The sequence below is a fragment of the Electrona antarctica genome, assembly GCF_951216825.1.
Source record: "Electrona antarctica genome assembly, chromosome: 3".
Lineage (NCBI taxonomy): Eukaryota > Metazoa > Chordata > Actinopteri > Myctophiformes > Myctophidae > Electrona > Electrona antarctica.
The window spans coordinates 31,343,491-31,360,429 of NC_136808.1; the positions used below are offsets into that span (position 1 = coordinate 31,343,491).

At 42.1% G+C, this 16,939-nt stretch overlaps 1 protein-coding gene across 2 annotated transcripts; it reads left to right on the top strand.

Moving 5' to 3' along the window:
- Positions 1-1,767: 1,767 nt before the first annotated feature.
- On the top strand, positions 1,768-11,119 carry LOC306920465 (uncharacterized protein). 2 transcript variants are annotated; one of them, XM_079497225.1, is made up of 5 exons: positions 1,768-2,489; positions 4,419-4,485; positions 6,634-6,670; positions 6,762-6,960; positions 8,700-11,119. In XM_079497225.1, the coding sequence occupies exons 2-5, from the start codon at positions 4,424-4,426 to the stop codon at positions 9,953-9,955; spliced, it is 1,554 nt and encodes a 517-aa protein (XP_079353351.1). In that variant the 5' UTR covers positions 1,768-2,489; positions 4,419-4,423; the 3' UTR covers positions 9,956-11,119. The 2 variants fall into 2 exon arrangements, with proteins under 2 accessions (XP_079353351.1, XP_079353352.1); XM_079497226.1 differs by having other exon boundaries at positions 1,786-1,883.
- Positions 11,120-16,939: the final 5,820 nt, after the last annotated feature.

Consider the following 16,939-nt stretch of genomic DNA (forward strand, 5'->3'; position numbering starts at 1 on the left):
TGTGTTCTTGGGGGATATCAGGCACTGAGAGGTCTCTAGGACTATGGTTTGCCTCCTGCCTAGTGTCCTCCTACGTCTCACCAGACTGTTCGTCTGTGCGGTGTGCATGTGTCCGTCCTTGTCCACACTTGGCCTTACTCTGGTGTACTTGAGTCAAGGGAGCCTTCTCTGCGTCTGTGTCACTGTCATAGTTGTTGTCGTTGAATCTGTCCTATCGAGTCTCTCTTCCTCCCCTCCTCTCGGGAGACTCTGGGGTATTGCTCATTTGTACGGTCTGTAGCTTGCTTGGTGCCCTCTTGCGAGTGCTGCAACAGAGGTTGCTAACCCCTGTTGCCCTGCCAGACTTTCCTGGAGGTCAGCTGTCTCTCCAGCGTCACTGACCTTCAGAGTTCAGTTTGTAAATACATCAAAGATGCGAATATAATCAATTTCTAATGGATGCCTGAGTGTTTCAACCCTCAACCACTACACTCTCCAGTTGGCGGGTCAGCAGTGATTGGCCAAGTCACTGCCCCTCTCCTCCAGGCTTCCAGCTATAGACAAGTCCACGGAGGGGCACCCCGCACGCAGCCATCACCGAGGCGCAACCAGCACTGGGAGAGAGAGCCACACCCGGCCAACAGGGAAGTGCGAAAAACCTGCCCGGCCAGGTGCAGCGAACCAATGCTGACCAGCACTGGTTTGCGTAATAATGTGAATTTATCACATTATTATTATTATTTACATAACTTAATTCATTCATGTTCATTCATGCCGAGACATGATGAGGCACATAGGGCAGGAGCTATATCTCCTGTTTCTGTAGCGTGAAACAGGCTGTGGCCCTTGTCCCAAAATGAGTTTGACACCCCTGATATAGAGGGTTTCTCTGTGGGTTCCGGTCAGGCCAATTGGCTGGGCTGTTAAGCACAGTATGGTCAGTACACCAAACTAATTGCTTGGCTCTGTGGGCAGATGTCAAATCCAGCTGGAAAGGAAAATCATGATAAAGCATAGGCTACTGAAGCACAAAGTGCTCTAAAATATACAGCAGATATAACACTGTGGAGCTGAGTGGACCAACACAACACCATCACATGACATGACACCCCAAATCATCACTGACAGTGAAAACAGAGTATTTGTACATTGCAGACTGCAGCAGTATAATTGATAAAGACATTTTTGTCCAGTTATGAGTGCTGCCTGCCCACCCCTGGCAGCACTCATAACTATACTGCACAATGAGCTTTTATTACGATATTAGGTAGTGTTGCCATGTCTGTTTATTGTAAGCGACTTTGGGATTAAACCGGTTATAGAAAGGACAGCCTAGTAGTATCCAAGGGTAGTATCTCAAGACTAGCCTCGATACCCATGCTTTCAGGTGGCTTTCAAGACAGACTGTTGGCTCACGTCAAGGACAAAACAGGGGACGCTGTTTTCCCGTTATTTGTCGATGGGATTCTCAGATTTATCATTTAGGACCAGGACAGCCAGTCAGCCAGATATTTGTCCAAGTTCAAGGACCCCACATCTAAAAATATACCACATTTGTCACTTTGTGTCCACGATAATAGCAGATCTACAACTACAAGCTCAAGCTCACATCGCGTAGCATCACGACCTGATCGCGACGCGTTGTGAGCTTGTATATCGGCTATTTTCAAATAGAATGCACGCTGTGGTTTATTTTAGGCTCGTTTTCGTAGACCTGGCTGCTTATTTCTCTCACACAATCTGGCAACACTGATTAGGTCGCAAAGCATTATGGGAGTCACATTGCTGCGTTTAAAGGAGGAACCAGGGAGTTGGAAGATAAGAACCTGATAATATAGGGCTCGGAATTTTACACCTCTCCTTAGCGGAGAGTGGGGTGTGGTAGAGGACATCTCCCTGAACGCGTGCGTATGTCACAACAGTTGCCTCGCGGAGCCGTCTTTTGTCCAGTGTCCACTCTGGGTCTGGACACGGCACAATTTTGACATTTGACAGCAGTAGAAGGTCTGCTGTTTGGAATTTTACACCTCTCCCGCTTAGTGGAGAGTGGGGTGTGGTAGAGGACATCTCCCTGAACGCGTGCATATGTCACAACAGTTGCCTCGCGGAGCCGTCTTTTGTCCAGTGTCCACTTTATAAAGTCCATGCACTCCAGTGAATAGCATTTAGATAACTTTTTACGTTATTTAATTACTTATTTTTACACAAACATAATGTGTGTCTTATAGCATCATATAGCATCATTTAAATGCTTCATTTGTAGTTTTAATGTGCAAATTAATATTTTTTCAATACTCTAGAGGGTACTCTTATTTTGAAGAGATCGTCCACCGGAAGTCTTATATTTGCTCCCTTAGATTTGCCAGAAAAACATAATATAAATGGTTGGAACATCAGCACGCAGTTTTGTGAAGAAGAAAAAAGTTGTTTTCGTGAGAAAATACGCTGATTTATTTCATTTCTACGGTCTGTGTACATTGGTGACAGAAAAAGAAAACCACTTTCAGCAGGTTAGTAGTGCGCTTTCACATTTGCTTTTTAGAAATCGTATAATGAAACTTTCACTGAAGTTTTACTGCCTACTTCTGGACTTTAGTTTCACGTCACCCGAACTAACCCTACCTAGTGTAGGGTGTGTGACTGTGTGTATTGTGTAACTATAGTTATTAGATGAACAGGTAGCGATCCAGTTAAAGATCTAAATCTAAACTAATAGACGCAAAACTAAAATATCGATCCAGTTTGTAATTTTAGAGCTAAACGCACTTTTATTATGCGAATGTACTGCTACGAATGTACATAGTTATGATACAATCAAAGTCTCCAGTAATCCCCGCAGAGCAGACGTCACGATGCTGAACTTCCTGAAACTACATTAGGTGCACACAACACATGATGATGGTTGCTTCTTTATTTCCCCTTAGATTGCGCATGTGGAAGGGGAAAAGCCATTTATTTATCTAAAGCCTTTGATAAAATGGATTATGCACTCTTAAGTCTTAAAAATATTTTACACAGAACTGGGATTAATGGAAATACCTGCAGGTGGTTTCAGTCAGAGCTACCTGGCTGGGACTGGGAGATCTCAATGTGTGAAAGCTGGGAGAGCCCAGTCAGGGTTCTTACGACAAAAGGTGTCCCACAAGGATCGATCCTAGTGGGCCCTGTTCTATTTACACTATATAAATAATAATTTATATATTACTACCTCGATTGGATCAAACATCCAAGTACCTTGGAATATGGCTGGCTTGATGACAAATTTGCATTTAAATACCATATAGACAATCTTGTCTTTTTTTTTTAGCTTCCCAACTCTATGTCGGAAAAGGGAGAGTTATTGAAGCAGTCTTTCTTTCTGTGTTGGACTATGGAGATGTCATCTATGGAAAAGCTGCTCCTTCTGTCCTCAAGCCCTAGCTGCAATTTGCAACTCTAGATTGTTTTGAGTGGTGCACCCACTCCCTTACGGAGCTATGTGTGTGGCTGGCTGGCTGCCTTTCTGGGTGCCTGCCTGCCGTCTGTGTGGGTATGAGCACGAAAATAGCATGGTTGTTTTTTACCACCTGTGCGCAACCTAACACACACACACACACACATATTGACTGTATATAATGGTTTCGGTTGTGCCAGTACAGTACAGTACAGTAAAGAGACCCCCACACGGTAACTCTGTCATTTCGCAACCGGTTCTGACGTGGGCGGGGGCTCGCCGGAACCGGGTCGGCACCCTGACCGTGGTCCTGTAGGTCTGGAACTTCCGGGGACCCCACTCACTTCACACGGGTGTGATTTTTATAATGGGATTAATCTAGAGTTGCAATACCCTCCATTGACTCCCCATTCATCCAATTTGTGTTTGTGATCTGCTTGTATTAAACGACGTTAAACTCACCATCATTGCAGCTGTAGGGCAAGCTTGAATTATCCTCTTTCAATCTGCCGAGCTTTTGTTTCATAAAAATCCACCGTAGGTGTAGACATGTTATGACTATGAGATACTTTCTGTCAAGTGTTGGCGTTTGGAAGCACTCGTCGAAGTCACTGAACGGCCCTGCGTTCCACCTGTTTCGAATTTGCACATAATTCAGGAGGCAGCAACGCGACCCCGTTAATAAAAACGAGTGCTTCCAAACTCCAACACTAAAGTATTTTAATCTGATCGTAAAAATATGTTTTAATATGCATAGATCCAATTGGCACTTCCTTGTTCTACAACTTGTTTACCGTCTGTTGAAGGTGGTTCTTTTTCATGACCTCATGACATGAGGGAGTTATGTAGTGAGCTATATACTTATATGATTGGTCTATTTTGAGAGGGACAGATGTGCATAAAGACAAACTAAAATGACAACTAATGTCGGTTATGTGTATTCAGATGTGTATGTGAATGGATCATAATGATGGATTGTAATATTGTATATCTTTTGTTTTTTTAGGCACAATGTCCAATAATGGCCAGGAGATGGATAAAAGCAAAAATGACACCCAAAAAAAGAGCAAGAGGTAAGATGAGAATCGAAAGTGATTATTATTGTTGCATGATTTAACGTGTTGGTCTTTGTCACGTGTCACTCCCCGTCTCGCTGTTTCCTGTCAATCTCCACAGTCTACGTACTGGCATTGGTTCGATCTCCCATTAGTCTGACCATTACTAACCCTAACCTCACAGGAAGCCACGGGTGATTTGTAACCCGCAGCATGGGTCATTTGTAACCAGCAGCACAGGTGATTTGTAACCCGCAGCACGGGTATTTATAACCCACAGCACGGGTGATTTGTAACCCACAGCACGAGTGATTTGTAACCCGCAGCACAGATCGGACTAACGGGAGGTCTGATTTAAGGGCAGTCCCCAAAACATATACAGTTTTAATCAGAAACTGAAAGCTATTGTACAGTCCATTCATGGACAGTGACACATACTCAAATTGGATTTTAAATGCGAGTGTGAGACAGTAACACAAGGTCTACCTGATGCGTTGTTATGGATCCCACAGCAGCTCTAGGCAAACCCTGCTGTGATTGGCCAGTGTTTTTGCAACTATTCCTACTAACTAGGCATGCCACGGTATGAGATTTTACAGTACGGTACGGTGCCGGTATTGAAAACCTATACCTCGGTATTCCACGGTATTTATATATAAAAAAAAAAAAAAAAAGATTGCCCCCCCCACCTATGTCTAGTGACTACCCCCACCTCCTTATAAGCCCTTCTTTGTTCCCCAACCTGTAGGCCTACATATCTTATTTTTTTATTTTTTACCTTTTATGATAATTTGAATTTTGTTATTTGTCATGTGATGTCATGATTATGAATTGATTACCCAGGACCGAATGGAAACAAGACTGCAAGGACTTTTTTCAGTGATCCCTTTGGACATGTGTTTGACTGTACCCTATACTGATTACATTTCTGCCAATAAAGTATTCAATCAATGAATCAATAGCTATTCCCAACTGTATTTCACTGTACTATGGCTCCCCCTAATGGCCGTTTTGTACCCTGCACGCTGTAGTGCAATCTGCGCATGCCCACAACTGCGTGCCTCTGTGTTGACACTTGACAGTTCACACTTTTAGTTTAGTACATGTGGAAATATGGAATATACAATTGGATCTGGGTGTCTTTCAGCAACACTAACTCAAAGGTAGGAAGCAACTTTTCAATCTACTGCAGCTGTGTGGTGAAAATAAATGTTTTGCCTTAGTCTGGGAGTGGAGTTGCACTGCATGCGCGCAGCATGCGCCGCCCACCAACGCTGTATTAAAATACCGTAAGCTCGGAAATCTCACGGTATCAACACCGTGGCTGTTCCTGTTGCGGTATTACCGAAATTCGGTAAACCGCGGCATGCCTACTACTAACCCTAACCTCAGTAAAATTATGCCTAACCTCAGTAAAACTATACCTGCCCGGGAGCCAATCAGATGGGTCTATCCTAGAGCTGTGGTGGCAGGCCGGATCTACCATATGGGCACTTTGGGCAGGGGCCCTTGGGCACCTTGAGGCAATTGTGTGTAAAGCAGCAACAATGCGCTAGATTGGCTGTTATTCAAGTTGGATGGGCCCACTGGGCTGTGTGAGGTTAGGTGGAGAGGTGACTGTGATTCTGGTGTAATAAAAGACGTACGTCCGCCATCCAGCATTGCTTTGTTTTCATTCTGCATGCATAGCGCGTCAGGTGGCTCGACAAAAAAAGGTAAAAACGTCTGAAATACACTGGTGAATTCTCTTACCCATTTGCTTACTAGGTGGGTCAAATAAAAATAATGTGTTTGTTACTGCCTGGCTGTCACTCTAGGGTGGGGTATGCGACTGGGAATAGGCCAATATAATGGCATCAAAATGGCCCAAAACAGCCAAAATGTTGCGCGCGCTATGCACGCGCACAAAGATTTACGCGTGCATGTGAAGGGGGGCCCTTCGAGCTTCAGTGCTCAGGGGCCCTCAGAGGTGTTACTCCGGCCCTGTGTGGTGGGATTCATAATCACGCCTACCTGATAAGCTCTCAGTCTCAAAATAAAGCTGACAGTCTGGATGTTTAATTTCATATCCAATGAAGAACAAAAAAAACACAATTGTTTTTCACTAGTCTGATATGGAGTGCAATGCATATAACAAGCAAAAATGCCCCTTTCTCATGTCCACAGCCGTCGAGGTCCTCAAAGAAGCCGCTCGACATACACGGTGAGATCCGCTTTTTCATTCAGTTTCACCTCTGGAAAAAATCTTAATACACAAAGAAAACGAATACTGAGTTGATTGTTGTCTGTTTCAGGCTAATGCACCTGGGATGATGAGGTTGGAGCAATCATACATCAGCTTTCCTGGGGGAACGGCATATCTGATGGGAGGTCCAGATGATGAGAAGGAGGAGCCTCAGGAGCGAGCAAGGAAGCCGCGGCGGAGGGGAGGAAGAATGGAAGTCACCGTCAAATGTGTCATGAAATATGACCTCATTGACATTCTTGATGATAGTAAGTGAAATCATTATTTACACGTCATGTGTCGAGGTACTACTGAAATCCAAACACAATGGGTATGTTTACTGTACATGCACTCCAAAAATGGGCCTTTAAAAAAAAAGACAGTAAGGCAGATTAAAGCTTTATTGCCATATACAGTATATTTGCCTTCCACACATCCAATAACATTTAGTCTGCAATCAGGGTGACGTGATTGTCAAAAGGTGTCCAGAAATCGTTTATGTAAGTTTGCAAAACATAGTAAGTACTGCAAAAGAACAATAGCCAGTGCAATTGAGAGAACTGATAAATTGTACTGTAGAGCCCGGTTTGGCCGTTATATCGGCCATATTTTTGAGCCCTCCTATATTCCGCTATTAGTGTAGATTTCCGTCATACATAAACATTAAATTCCCATTGACAATGGTGAATTTTAAATCATTGTGTCTGAGCAAATCGGCTTAATGTCATTTATGAAGATTTTCAAAAGTAAAAAACAGGCTCATCGCCCTGGGTTTTGAGCTTGTGCATTTTTGCATTTTTTTAATGATTAATTGATTTCAAGATTTATTTATGGACAAAATATTTTTTTAAACATATATGGAAATGGTATGGAAATGGTATCCAAATGGACCCATGAATATGGCATCGGTCAGGCTCTATTTTACAGTACATAACACGTTTTGCATGTTGGCTAAATAAAGGAGTGATTTCTCTGGAGTGCAAGCCATAGTTAAGTACTGCTACCATAATGTCTGACTGTACCTTGTGCTGTTTACAAAGTATTGAATCAATCAAACAGAACAGTAGACATTGCAATTGAGAGCATTCTGGAATAGTACAGTACATCCACAGATTGTTTAACAGTTGCACATTTACAGTGATGGATACAATTATTGTGTGTGGTGGGGGATACTTGACACTAGGTTGAGTAGGTTTAGGAGTGATATTGCTTTGAAAAAGAAGCAAGTTAGACCTGTAGTGCCTCCCAGAAGGGAGTTGGCACATTGTGTGGGCGGAGTGGGAGGGACCGGTGAAACTTTCTTGCATGCTTCCTGGTCTGGGATTTGTCACGGGTCAGCTGTAGCATGTTGTTTAATTTCCTCTCCTGTGTAAATAGGTTTATTGAAGGGAGATAATTTACAGAACCACGTAAATGATTTACTTAAACTAATGCCTCATCCGCTTGAATGGCAATAATTGCATATTGTGTGCATGCAAAGTTAACCACTGATATGAATGGGCAACGTGATTTCATGCAACCCTGCTGATCTGGATACTTGGCTGCACAAAATGATTCTCTACTATGTCATGCCAATAAACCACGTTCGATTGAAATTGAAAAATGTTATGGAAACCTTGAAAAAAATTAAGCTCTTATACAATTCATACAGTATTCTGTCAAGTAACTGTGAATATTATAAGAAGGGGGTAGGAGTAAATAAGTCTTTACTTCTTCCTACTCCTTTTTGAACTTCAGGTGGAAGATCAATGATCACATTGTTGTTATATTTTCTTATTTCATTCAAAAAAGAAATATATACATTGTGTACTAATTATTTTACTGTTTTACCTGAATGTTCAAAATAAAGATGATCAAATCAAAAAGGATAAAATACCTCATTACCTCTATAATCGGTTGTGACATACTGACTCCACAATCATTAATACCTGATGGTGACTGTTTCTTCAAATGAAAATATATTTGTCTCTAGATATTAACACTTTTCTTCTGTTTCATCTTTTTTCAGAAGAGGCGATTTTGGAATTTCAGGCAGCAATGGGATCTAGGCAGTCGTTTCAGTATGTGTTTGAGGGAGTCAGAGATAAAATCCCTAAGATTCTATGTGAGATCTGGATTGAACTTTTAGTCACAATGGAAGAGAGAGCAGATGTGAACAAACAGGTCAGTCAAACTGAAATATGTTCAGATGTGAGCAAAGAACAGGTCAGTCAAACTGAAAGATGTTCAGATGTGAACAAAGAAGAGGTCAGTCGAGCTGAAAGATGTTCAGATGTGAACACAGAAGAGGCCAGTCGAGCTGAAAGATGTTCAGATGTGAAAGAACAGGAGGTCGTTCAAACTGAAAGATGTTCAGATGTGAGCAAAGAACAAGAGGTCAGTCAAATTGAAGGATGTTCAGATGTGATCAAAGAACAGGTCAGTCAAATTGAAAGATGTTCAGATGTGAACGGAACTGAAAGTGCATCCAGTAAACTAGCATTCAGGAAAAGAGAAATCAGAATGCGTGACATGATTAGGACCATGCCAGGACAAGACAAACCAGTCAGAACATTGTTAACAATAGGAGGTGCTGGCAGTGGCAAAACATTTCTGACCAAAAAATATGTTCTGAACTGGGCACGCGAACGTTCCAACGAGCACGAAATAAAGATATTAATCCCATTCTATTTAAGAGACTTCAATCCAATAGTAAAAAAGAATGTCACCTTTCGAGAGGTCATTCATATGTTCTTTAAAGAATTGAAGGGATTTAATGACTTCAACATGACCCAAGTAATGTTCATTCTTGATGGTTTGGAAGAGTTCATGTATCCTTTGGACTTTGAGAACAATGAGGTCTTGACTGATATCAATAAGACAGCACCAATTGCTGTGATGCTGACAAGCCTCATCAACGGGCATCTGCTTCCCTTGGCCCGCATGTGGATAACCGCGCGGCCAGCAACAGCCAAACGAATCCCTGCTCTAGAGCATGTTGACAGGGTGACTGAGCTTCGGGGGTTTACTAAACCAAATCGAGAAGCCTACTTCAAGAATAGGTACAGCAGTGACGAAGATCTAGCCAGCCGCATGATCTCACACATTAGGACATCAGTAAGCCTCCAAACCATGTGCCACGTGCCGTTCTTCTGTTGGATCACCGGTACAGTTCTGGAGCATTATTTTCGCGAAGACAAGAAGGAACACAGTTTGCCAATAACTGCCATTGAGATGTACATGCATCTCCTGGCAATAGAGTCCAAAATGGTCTACGCAGGGTGACCAGATGTCCCCCTTTGTGTGGGATAGTCCCTCATTTCCAAGACTTTCGAGGTGTCTCACAAATTGAGACCCTGTCCCACATTGTGACTGGCAGGCAGCAGTGTTTAAATGCCTTAATAGTTAGTTGGCTTTCTGTTGTAAAGATGAAATGAAATGAACATTCTCCCCTAGCCCATTCTGGGCGGGAACCCCTTTTGGTGTTCTAACCCTTCTGCACGGGAACCCCTCTTGGAGTTCTGTACAGTATGTACAGTATTCAAAAATTAAAAAACTTTGATGCTGCTGTATAAATATTGGAAGTTTTTCAGAAAGCTTAGGTCAGGATTTAGAGGGCTTTTTAGAATCGGCCTCAGGCCAAAATGGGGTTGGCGCCGGCGGCCATACCACCCATGACCAAAATTAGCATTTTAAAACATTTTTTAATATTTCTCAAAAGGTATTCCTGACTTCTCCCACATTTTCACTTAAGTAATTTTCACTTAAGTAAATTCAAAACTTTAATTTTAATTTCATATACCGGTAGTTTGTCTAAAACTAGTCTGAGCCAAAAACTGAATTTGCTCTTCACTGGATTGAATAGTCCATAGTGTACTCTAGACAGCCTCTGGTTTGTTCAGCCCATCTTTGGTATGTGGTAGTTGTTTTGATTATTGATTCATCTTTTCCTCTGACCAATAAGCAAGCTGGACCTGATTAACAAAGGTTTTCTGGATTCATTCAAGAGTGGAGCTGTTCTGGGACTGGGGATCCCTCACTGTTGACTGGAACCACTCCGATGAGTTAACACTCAACTGAAACTCACGATGACCCCTTTTCTAAATCAGTTTAGGTGATCAATTTAGGCATTTGGCAGACCTTAGCCACTCTTATCTCCCCCAATGCCTAGAGACTCACACCACCCCTTTTGAGGGAAGGGAAAGAGATGGAGTCAGAAATATTAGTTTGTGATGTAATCCCTTGGTTGTCTTTTTATTCTTTAGTATTTCTTTCCTTGACCACATCTTGACTAATGGATTTAATTGATTTTATGTTTTTATTTTATTTTCGCATTACATCACAAAATGTTTTTTCAAACCTGGGAAGGTTTGTAATTTCTTCATTGGTAGCACTGGCTGCAATATATGTTGTACATAATTGATTATTAGTAAATTCTGGTGTAATTGGTCTGCATTTGTCTGCATCATTGTTTGGTTCACATTCTTTAAAGGTTTCATGACATTAATTAATTTATTTTTCGTTTTTCTTTTACATTTTATGACCTCGATTACACCCAAACAACCTGAATTTATGGATTATCTGTGGTCAGGGATTTTCTCTGTGAAGCCTTTTGAGCTGCAATGAAAACAGGCAAAACAGTGACATCTGCTGGCAAATCCCATTGTCATATATGGGATTTGCTGGCTCTTTTTACTTACCGGTATAAAGCCAGAAATCCCCAGACCACAGAAAATCTACTGAATGTTAAGTTCAGTTTTTTTAGGGTGCAATTGAGCTCGGAGAGAGGAGGAAAAATAATAAAAAACAATAGTAGTAGTAATGCGTTCCTTAGGAGCGGATGATCACAGCTCACTGGCTGGTGACCATTATCTGCACGTCACTGTCGCCTGCACTAGCGAGTCACAACCACTGACGGAAGGCTGGAAAATAACTATACTGAGAGTGTCTAAAAGTGGAAGTACAGTCAGGAAGTACCTCCCTGGATCTGTTTACATCCCCAGGCCATTGTGATTGATTGAAAAAGACAGTTTCCAGGGGAACTACTGTACATAGAACCAAAGTCCTGTTTTATAGTATAGATACTTTAAAGCTGTAGTTCCTTTTCTCCTTGTGAGATGAGGCACGTGAGGTAATGAAACAAACCTCACTATTAAACCTCATGCATGGTTAGTCACCTTACAATTTACAATTTAGGCATTTAGCAGACGCTCTTAATTCAGAGCGACTTACATTAAGCAAGAACAAAAAGCATGGGAATACATCACATATATAAACAGCATTTATCAAGAAACATGTGTAAGCTAAGAACGTAACTAGAACATATCTATATATAATGACACATTATACATATAAGCTATACATATATATTATACTATGCTGTACTGTTATTGTGCTGTCTACATGACATGCTATAAGTCTGTTTCAAATGCTATCTAAGTCTAAAAAAGTGCTGTCTAAGGGGGTAGGGTAAGTGCTATGGGCCATGGTGGAGTCTGAAAAGGTGGGTTTTCAAACTACGGCGGAAGATCGGGAGTGATGCTGCAGTTCTGATTGCAACGGGAAGTGCGTTCCACAGTTTTGGGGCCAGAAGGGAGAAGAGTTTGGGACGTGTGGAGCGTTGTCCCGGCGTTTTTAGTGAGGGTACTTCCAGCTTCCCTGCGTTGGCTGATCTGAGTGCTCGGGAGTGTTTGTAGGGTTCAATCATGCTTGCAAGATATGGGGGAGCCATACCTTTGGTTGCTTTAAATGCCAGCATCAGAGTTTTGTATTCTGTGCGGGCAGCGACCGGGAGCCAGTGCAGGGAGCGGAGCAGGGGGGAGACATGTGAGAATTTTGGCTGGTTGAAGACCAAGCGAGCTGCGGCATTTTGGATCAGTTGGAGAGGCTTAAGTGCACATGCCGGTAGGTCAGTGAGGAGTGACCTCGTCTGCAGTAATGACGTATACTGTTGCAGGACTAACATGTATATGTGCATTTACTAAAAACATACAGCAGACCTCAGATCATCAGGCAAGTGTAGCTAGAACTGGCCTGCCTCCACAGTCCGTGTGTGTGCTTGTGTCCGTCCGTCCATCCGTCCGTTACCAGCTAATCTCCGGCACCGTTGGCCTGATCCATGCCAAACTTTGCACACACACACTCCCTGGATGCCAACGACAAACCTCTGCCCCAAATATTCCACAACGGCCTGTTATAGCGCCACCATGAGGTTGATTTTGGCAAAACATTTCTGTACACATTTTATCCATACATCACACAATTCGGTATAGTCATGTGATCAACACGGATCTGTACCATTTCCCATCTTCCATCCTGATTGGCTAAGATAGGCTTCCAAAGCTCACATGATTGGTCCGTTTCGAACAGAATGCCACAAATCACAAACACTGCAATTTCTGTGAAATTATACACGTACATTTCCACTAGGCCGAGGACAACATGCTACTATTTTTTTGTCCCAATCAGCCTCACGGTGGTGCTATAACAGGGCAATTCCTATTTTTACCTATAACTGCATCGATCTGTGTACAACTTATGTACGCACACTCCCTAGTAGTTAGGTAATGTTACCTTAAGTTGTGGCAAATCTGGGAAAAAAATGCTTACCACTAGCTTTCTTCACAGATGTGTTCATAAAGTTGTCTACTATCACAGAAATTGTTCCAACCCAACTCCCTTGGGAAACTTTGTGACAGCTGCTGAAAGTTGGGGTACCATTATCAACCAATATAAGGCAAAACATTCCAATGTGACATGTCAAACTAGGGGGTTTTCATGATGCTGAATCCATTGCAAGCATTAGTTTTGCACAAAAAACACTCCTTTGCCTAAAAATGCCCATAGCCGTCATCACAAATGTGATGAGGTCAGCACATTTGGGCATTTGTGGCTATGGCCGAATTTAGCCCAAGGAGTATTTTCGTGCAAAACGAATGCTTGGAATGGATTCAGCATCATGAAAACCCCCTAGTTTGACATGTCACATGCTACTTAAAGTATAATGAAATTTGGAATGTTTTGCCTTATATTGGTTGATAATGGTACCCCAACTTTCAGCAGCTGTCACAAAGTTTCCCAAGGGAGTTGGGTTGGAACAAATTTTTCTGTGATAGTAGACACCTTAACACATCTGTGAAGAAAGCTAGTGGTAAGCATTTTTTCCCCAGATTTGCCACAACTTAAGGTAACTTTACCTAACTATAGAGGCCATGGAAACACATTTTCCCTTCATCCCTCCACATCTGACAGTTATAGTGCCACCATGAGGCCGATTTCTGCAAAACACATTGTTTATATTAGTCTCACAGATTTCATCCAAATCTCACGCAAATCGGTACACATGATCTTTGTAGTCATGTGATCAAGACGAGTCTGTTGGATTTCTCAGATTCTACACTGGTTGGCTATAAGATTGCCTTCCAAAGTTTTCAAGAGTGGCCCGTTTTGCTGCAAAATGCTGCAAATGTCCTGCTCATCCAGAATTCTATCCTCAGAGATGCTATGAGTGATCTGGCTCTCCTCAACAAAATGAAGAAAATTGTTCCCAAAAAAACAAACAAAAAAACATGTTTATATTACTTGTAAACATTCCCCAAACATCACACACACTCCTATCCTGGTGGAGACCTGTGCCCAGAAGGGCACTTGTTCTAGTCTAAAGCTGTGTGTGTGAAAATTGTACGAGTCAACAGACTGGCTCGAGAGACTAGTACTTCCCTCTCCCAAAAGTTCTGCACATCTGTCATGTTTGTCATTTCCGTTCATGAAAATATATTTCATAGCCCGTCATCCATTTCTGCTAAGCAGCAAAGTAGACAGGCTTTAACTAATCTGATAGTAAGGGTTGTAAATTGGTTGCAGTGATGGGACGAATCACTTCCCTATACATTCCAATCCAGATACTGATTTGGATTAGATAGAAAAACTAAAGGGGAAAAAAGTGATCTATATTATATGTGATCAGTTAGTAGTGTATAGTCTGTACTTTACACTGCACGTGTACTGCAGTATGCAATACGTTCCCAGATATAGCCTATAGGCCTACTGAGTACATTGTAAGTATGCTGCCAATGCTTTTATGAATGATATTAAGATTGCAAGGTGTTTTGATTTACCTTGTGTAAAGTAAGCATGTAAGTGTTTCAGCCAGGTGGCTAATAGTTTATGAACGGGGCGACTGGGCTCAAGAGGTAGAGCAGGTCGTCCAATGATCAATGGGTTGGCGGTTCGAATCCCGGCTCCTCCTGTCTACATGTCGAAGTGTCCTTGGGCAAGACACTGAACCCCAAATTGCTCCCGATGTGCTGGTTGGTACCTTGCATGGCTTCTGCCGCAATCGGTGTATGAATGTGTGTGAATGGGTGAATGTAATGCACAATCTATAAGGCGGGCGCTATATAAAAAATGCACCATTTATGAACTCTTGTAAACAGTGGTGGAAAAACGTTATTATTTTTTTAATACTGCAATATCTAGAACTACTCTGTTATGTAAAAGTCTGGAATTCAAAATGTACTAAAAGTAAAAGTACTCATGTGCAGGGCTCGACAGTGCGACTAGGTACTCGCATTTGCGAGTTAAAATATCACCGTGCGAGTTGTCAAATTCACTTTGTAGCACCCGTGCGACTACAGAATTTGACCGTTCAATCGTGATAAAGACAAGGCTCTACAGCAAGTGCACAGTCTATAGTCGCGGTTCTATACCTACATTTATATTTATATAGTACGGCGGTGTCGTTCGCCAAAAAGAGCAGATCTACAAGCTAACAACGTGTCGAGACTCAATGCGGCGTTCATTTGAAGATCTGTCCCTTTTGCTCCCACCGCCCCGTCCCTCCATGTGCTGCTGCTCAGTACTTCTCTTCCCTGTCAGCAGCGAACGATAGCATGATAGCACAGAAGGAGTTGCTAGTACCCCGACACGTTGAATACTAAAGTTATTTGGAAAGTTTAATGTTCAAACATCACTCGATAACTTTTAACCAAACGTGGGTGAAACAGCGTGCGGCCGTGCACGCAAAGAGTGCACGTGTGCACGGATTATACCAAAACAACCATCGCTCTCGCTTACAAACCTCGCTTACAAAATACGAATGACCGACTTGGCTGGGTACATATTAGTCAGTAGCCTGCATAACGAGCGACGGAAAAAAGGCAAAGATCCCCCCACTACCTCCTTCCACCACGCCGAGGTGTATATGTACGATGGTCTGAACTGAAGCAGTCAAAGCCAAGGAGAATGTTACAATACTAATAGTACCATCGAGTAGCCTGCGCCCTGCACCGAATCTCACACGATAGAACAGCAGGATAAAAACGGATAGAAAGTCTGTCTGTCCATACATGAGCAACATAAAATGAATTGATTATCCATCTATCTATCCATCTATCCCTCTATCTATTTGCATAAAAAACTAATAGACTATCAGCATAAAAACAAATTGATTATATAGATTATATAAAAACAAACAAATCCAGATGAATATCAATATTGTGATCATTTCTGAAAGATTTTTCATATTGCCCGCCCCCTACCTCATATCACTGTATTAAAGAAAAATCACACCTGTGTGAAGTGAGGGGCGCTCTTATCATCATACATCATCATGACACATTATTTGATAACTTTTCATCGTGCTCCTAAAATAATTTGTGTGCTACTAGATTTTTCAACTTAGTCGCACACGTGCTACTTGGAAAAATGCTAAGCGTCGAGCCCTGTGCCATTTCAAGTTTCCAAATCTATAAACATCTTTTGAAAATAGCCAATCTACAAGCATGCAATGCATTGTAAACTTGTAGATTTCAAAAGGCCAAAATATACTAGGGCTGTAGTGGCCAGGTAATGTATGTTTTTTTTAATAATAATCCAAATCTTCAAAGTAACTAAATAGTAAAAGTACAATACTTGCCTCCTAATCTGAGATGTAGTGGAGTAGTAGTAAAAGTATTGGAAACACTCAAGGAAAGTACAAATACCTTAAAATTGTACTTAAGTACAGTACATGTGCAGTAATGTACTTAATACCACTGCTAACCACGTGAACCCTCCCCTTTAAAAAAAATCACACCCGTGTGAACTGAGTGGTGCAACTCCCCTCTCTCCCCCTGTGTCTCTCTCTCTCTCTCTCTCTCTCTGTGTAATTAGCAGGCAACAGTGCAACACTTAACAGGAGCCCTCGTACAAGGTTTCTTTGACTATGCATGCACCTCTTGGTACCTCCCAAAACAAACTGGTCATGCTCCTACTTGGCCTCACCCCCCG

Bases quoted from the DNA above. Each gene is read 5' to 3' on its own strand.
- LOC306920465 (XM_079497225.1), top strand. From the start codon at position 4,424: ATGTCCAATAATGGCCAGGAGATGGATAAAAGCAAAAATGACACCCAA. The intron at 4,486-6,633 runs GTAAGATGAGAA...TCATGTCCACAG, and splicing joins ACCCAAAAAAAGAGCAAGAG to CCGTCGAGGTCCTCAAAGAA. The intron at 6,961-8,699 runs GTAAGTGAAATC...ATCTTTTTTCAG, and splicing joins CATTGACATTCTTGATGATA to AAGAGGCGATTTTGGAATTT.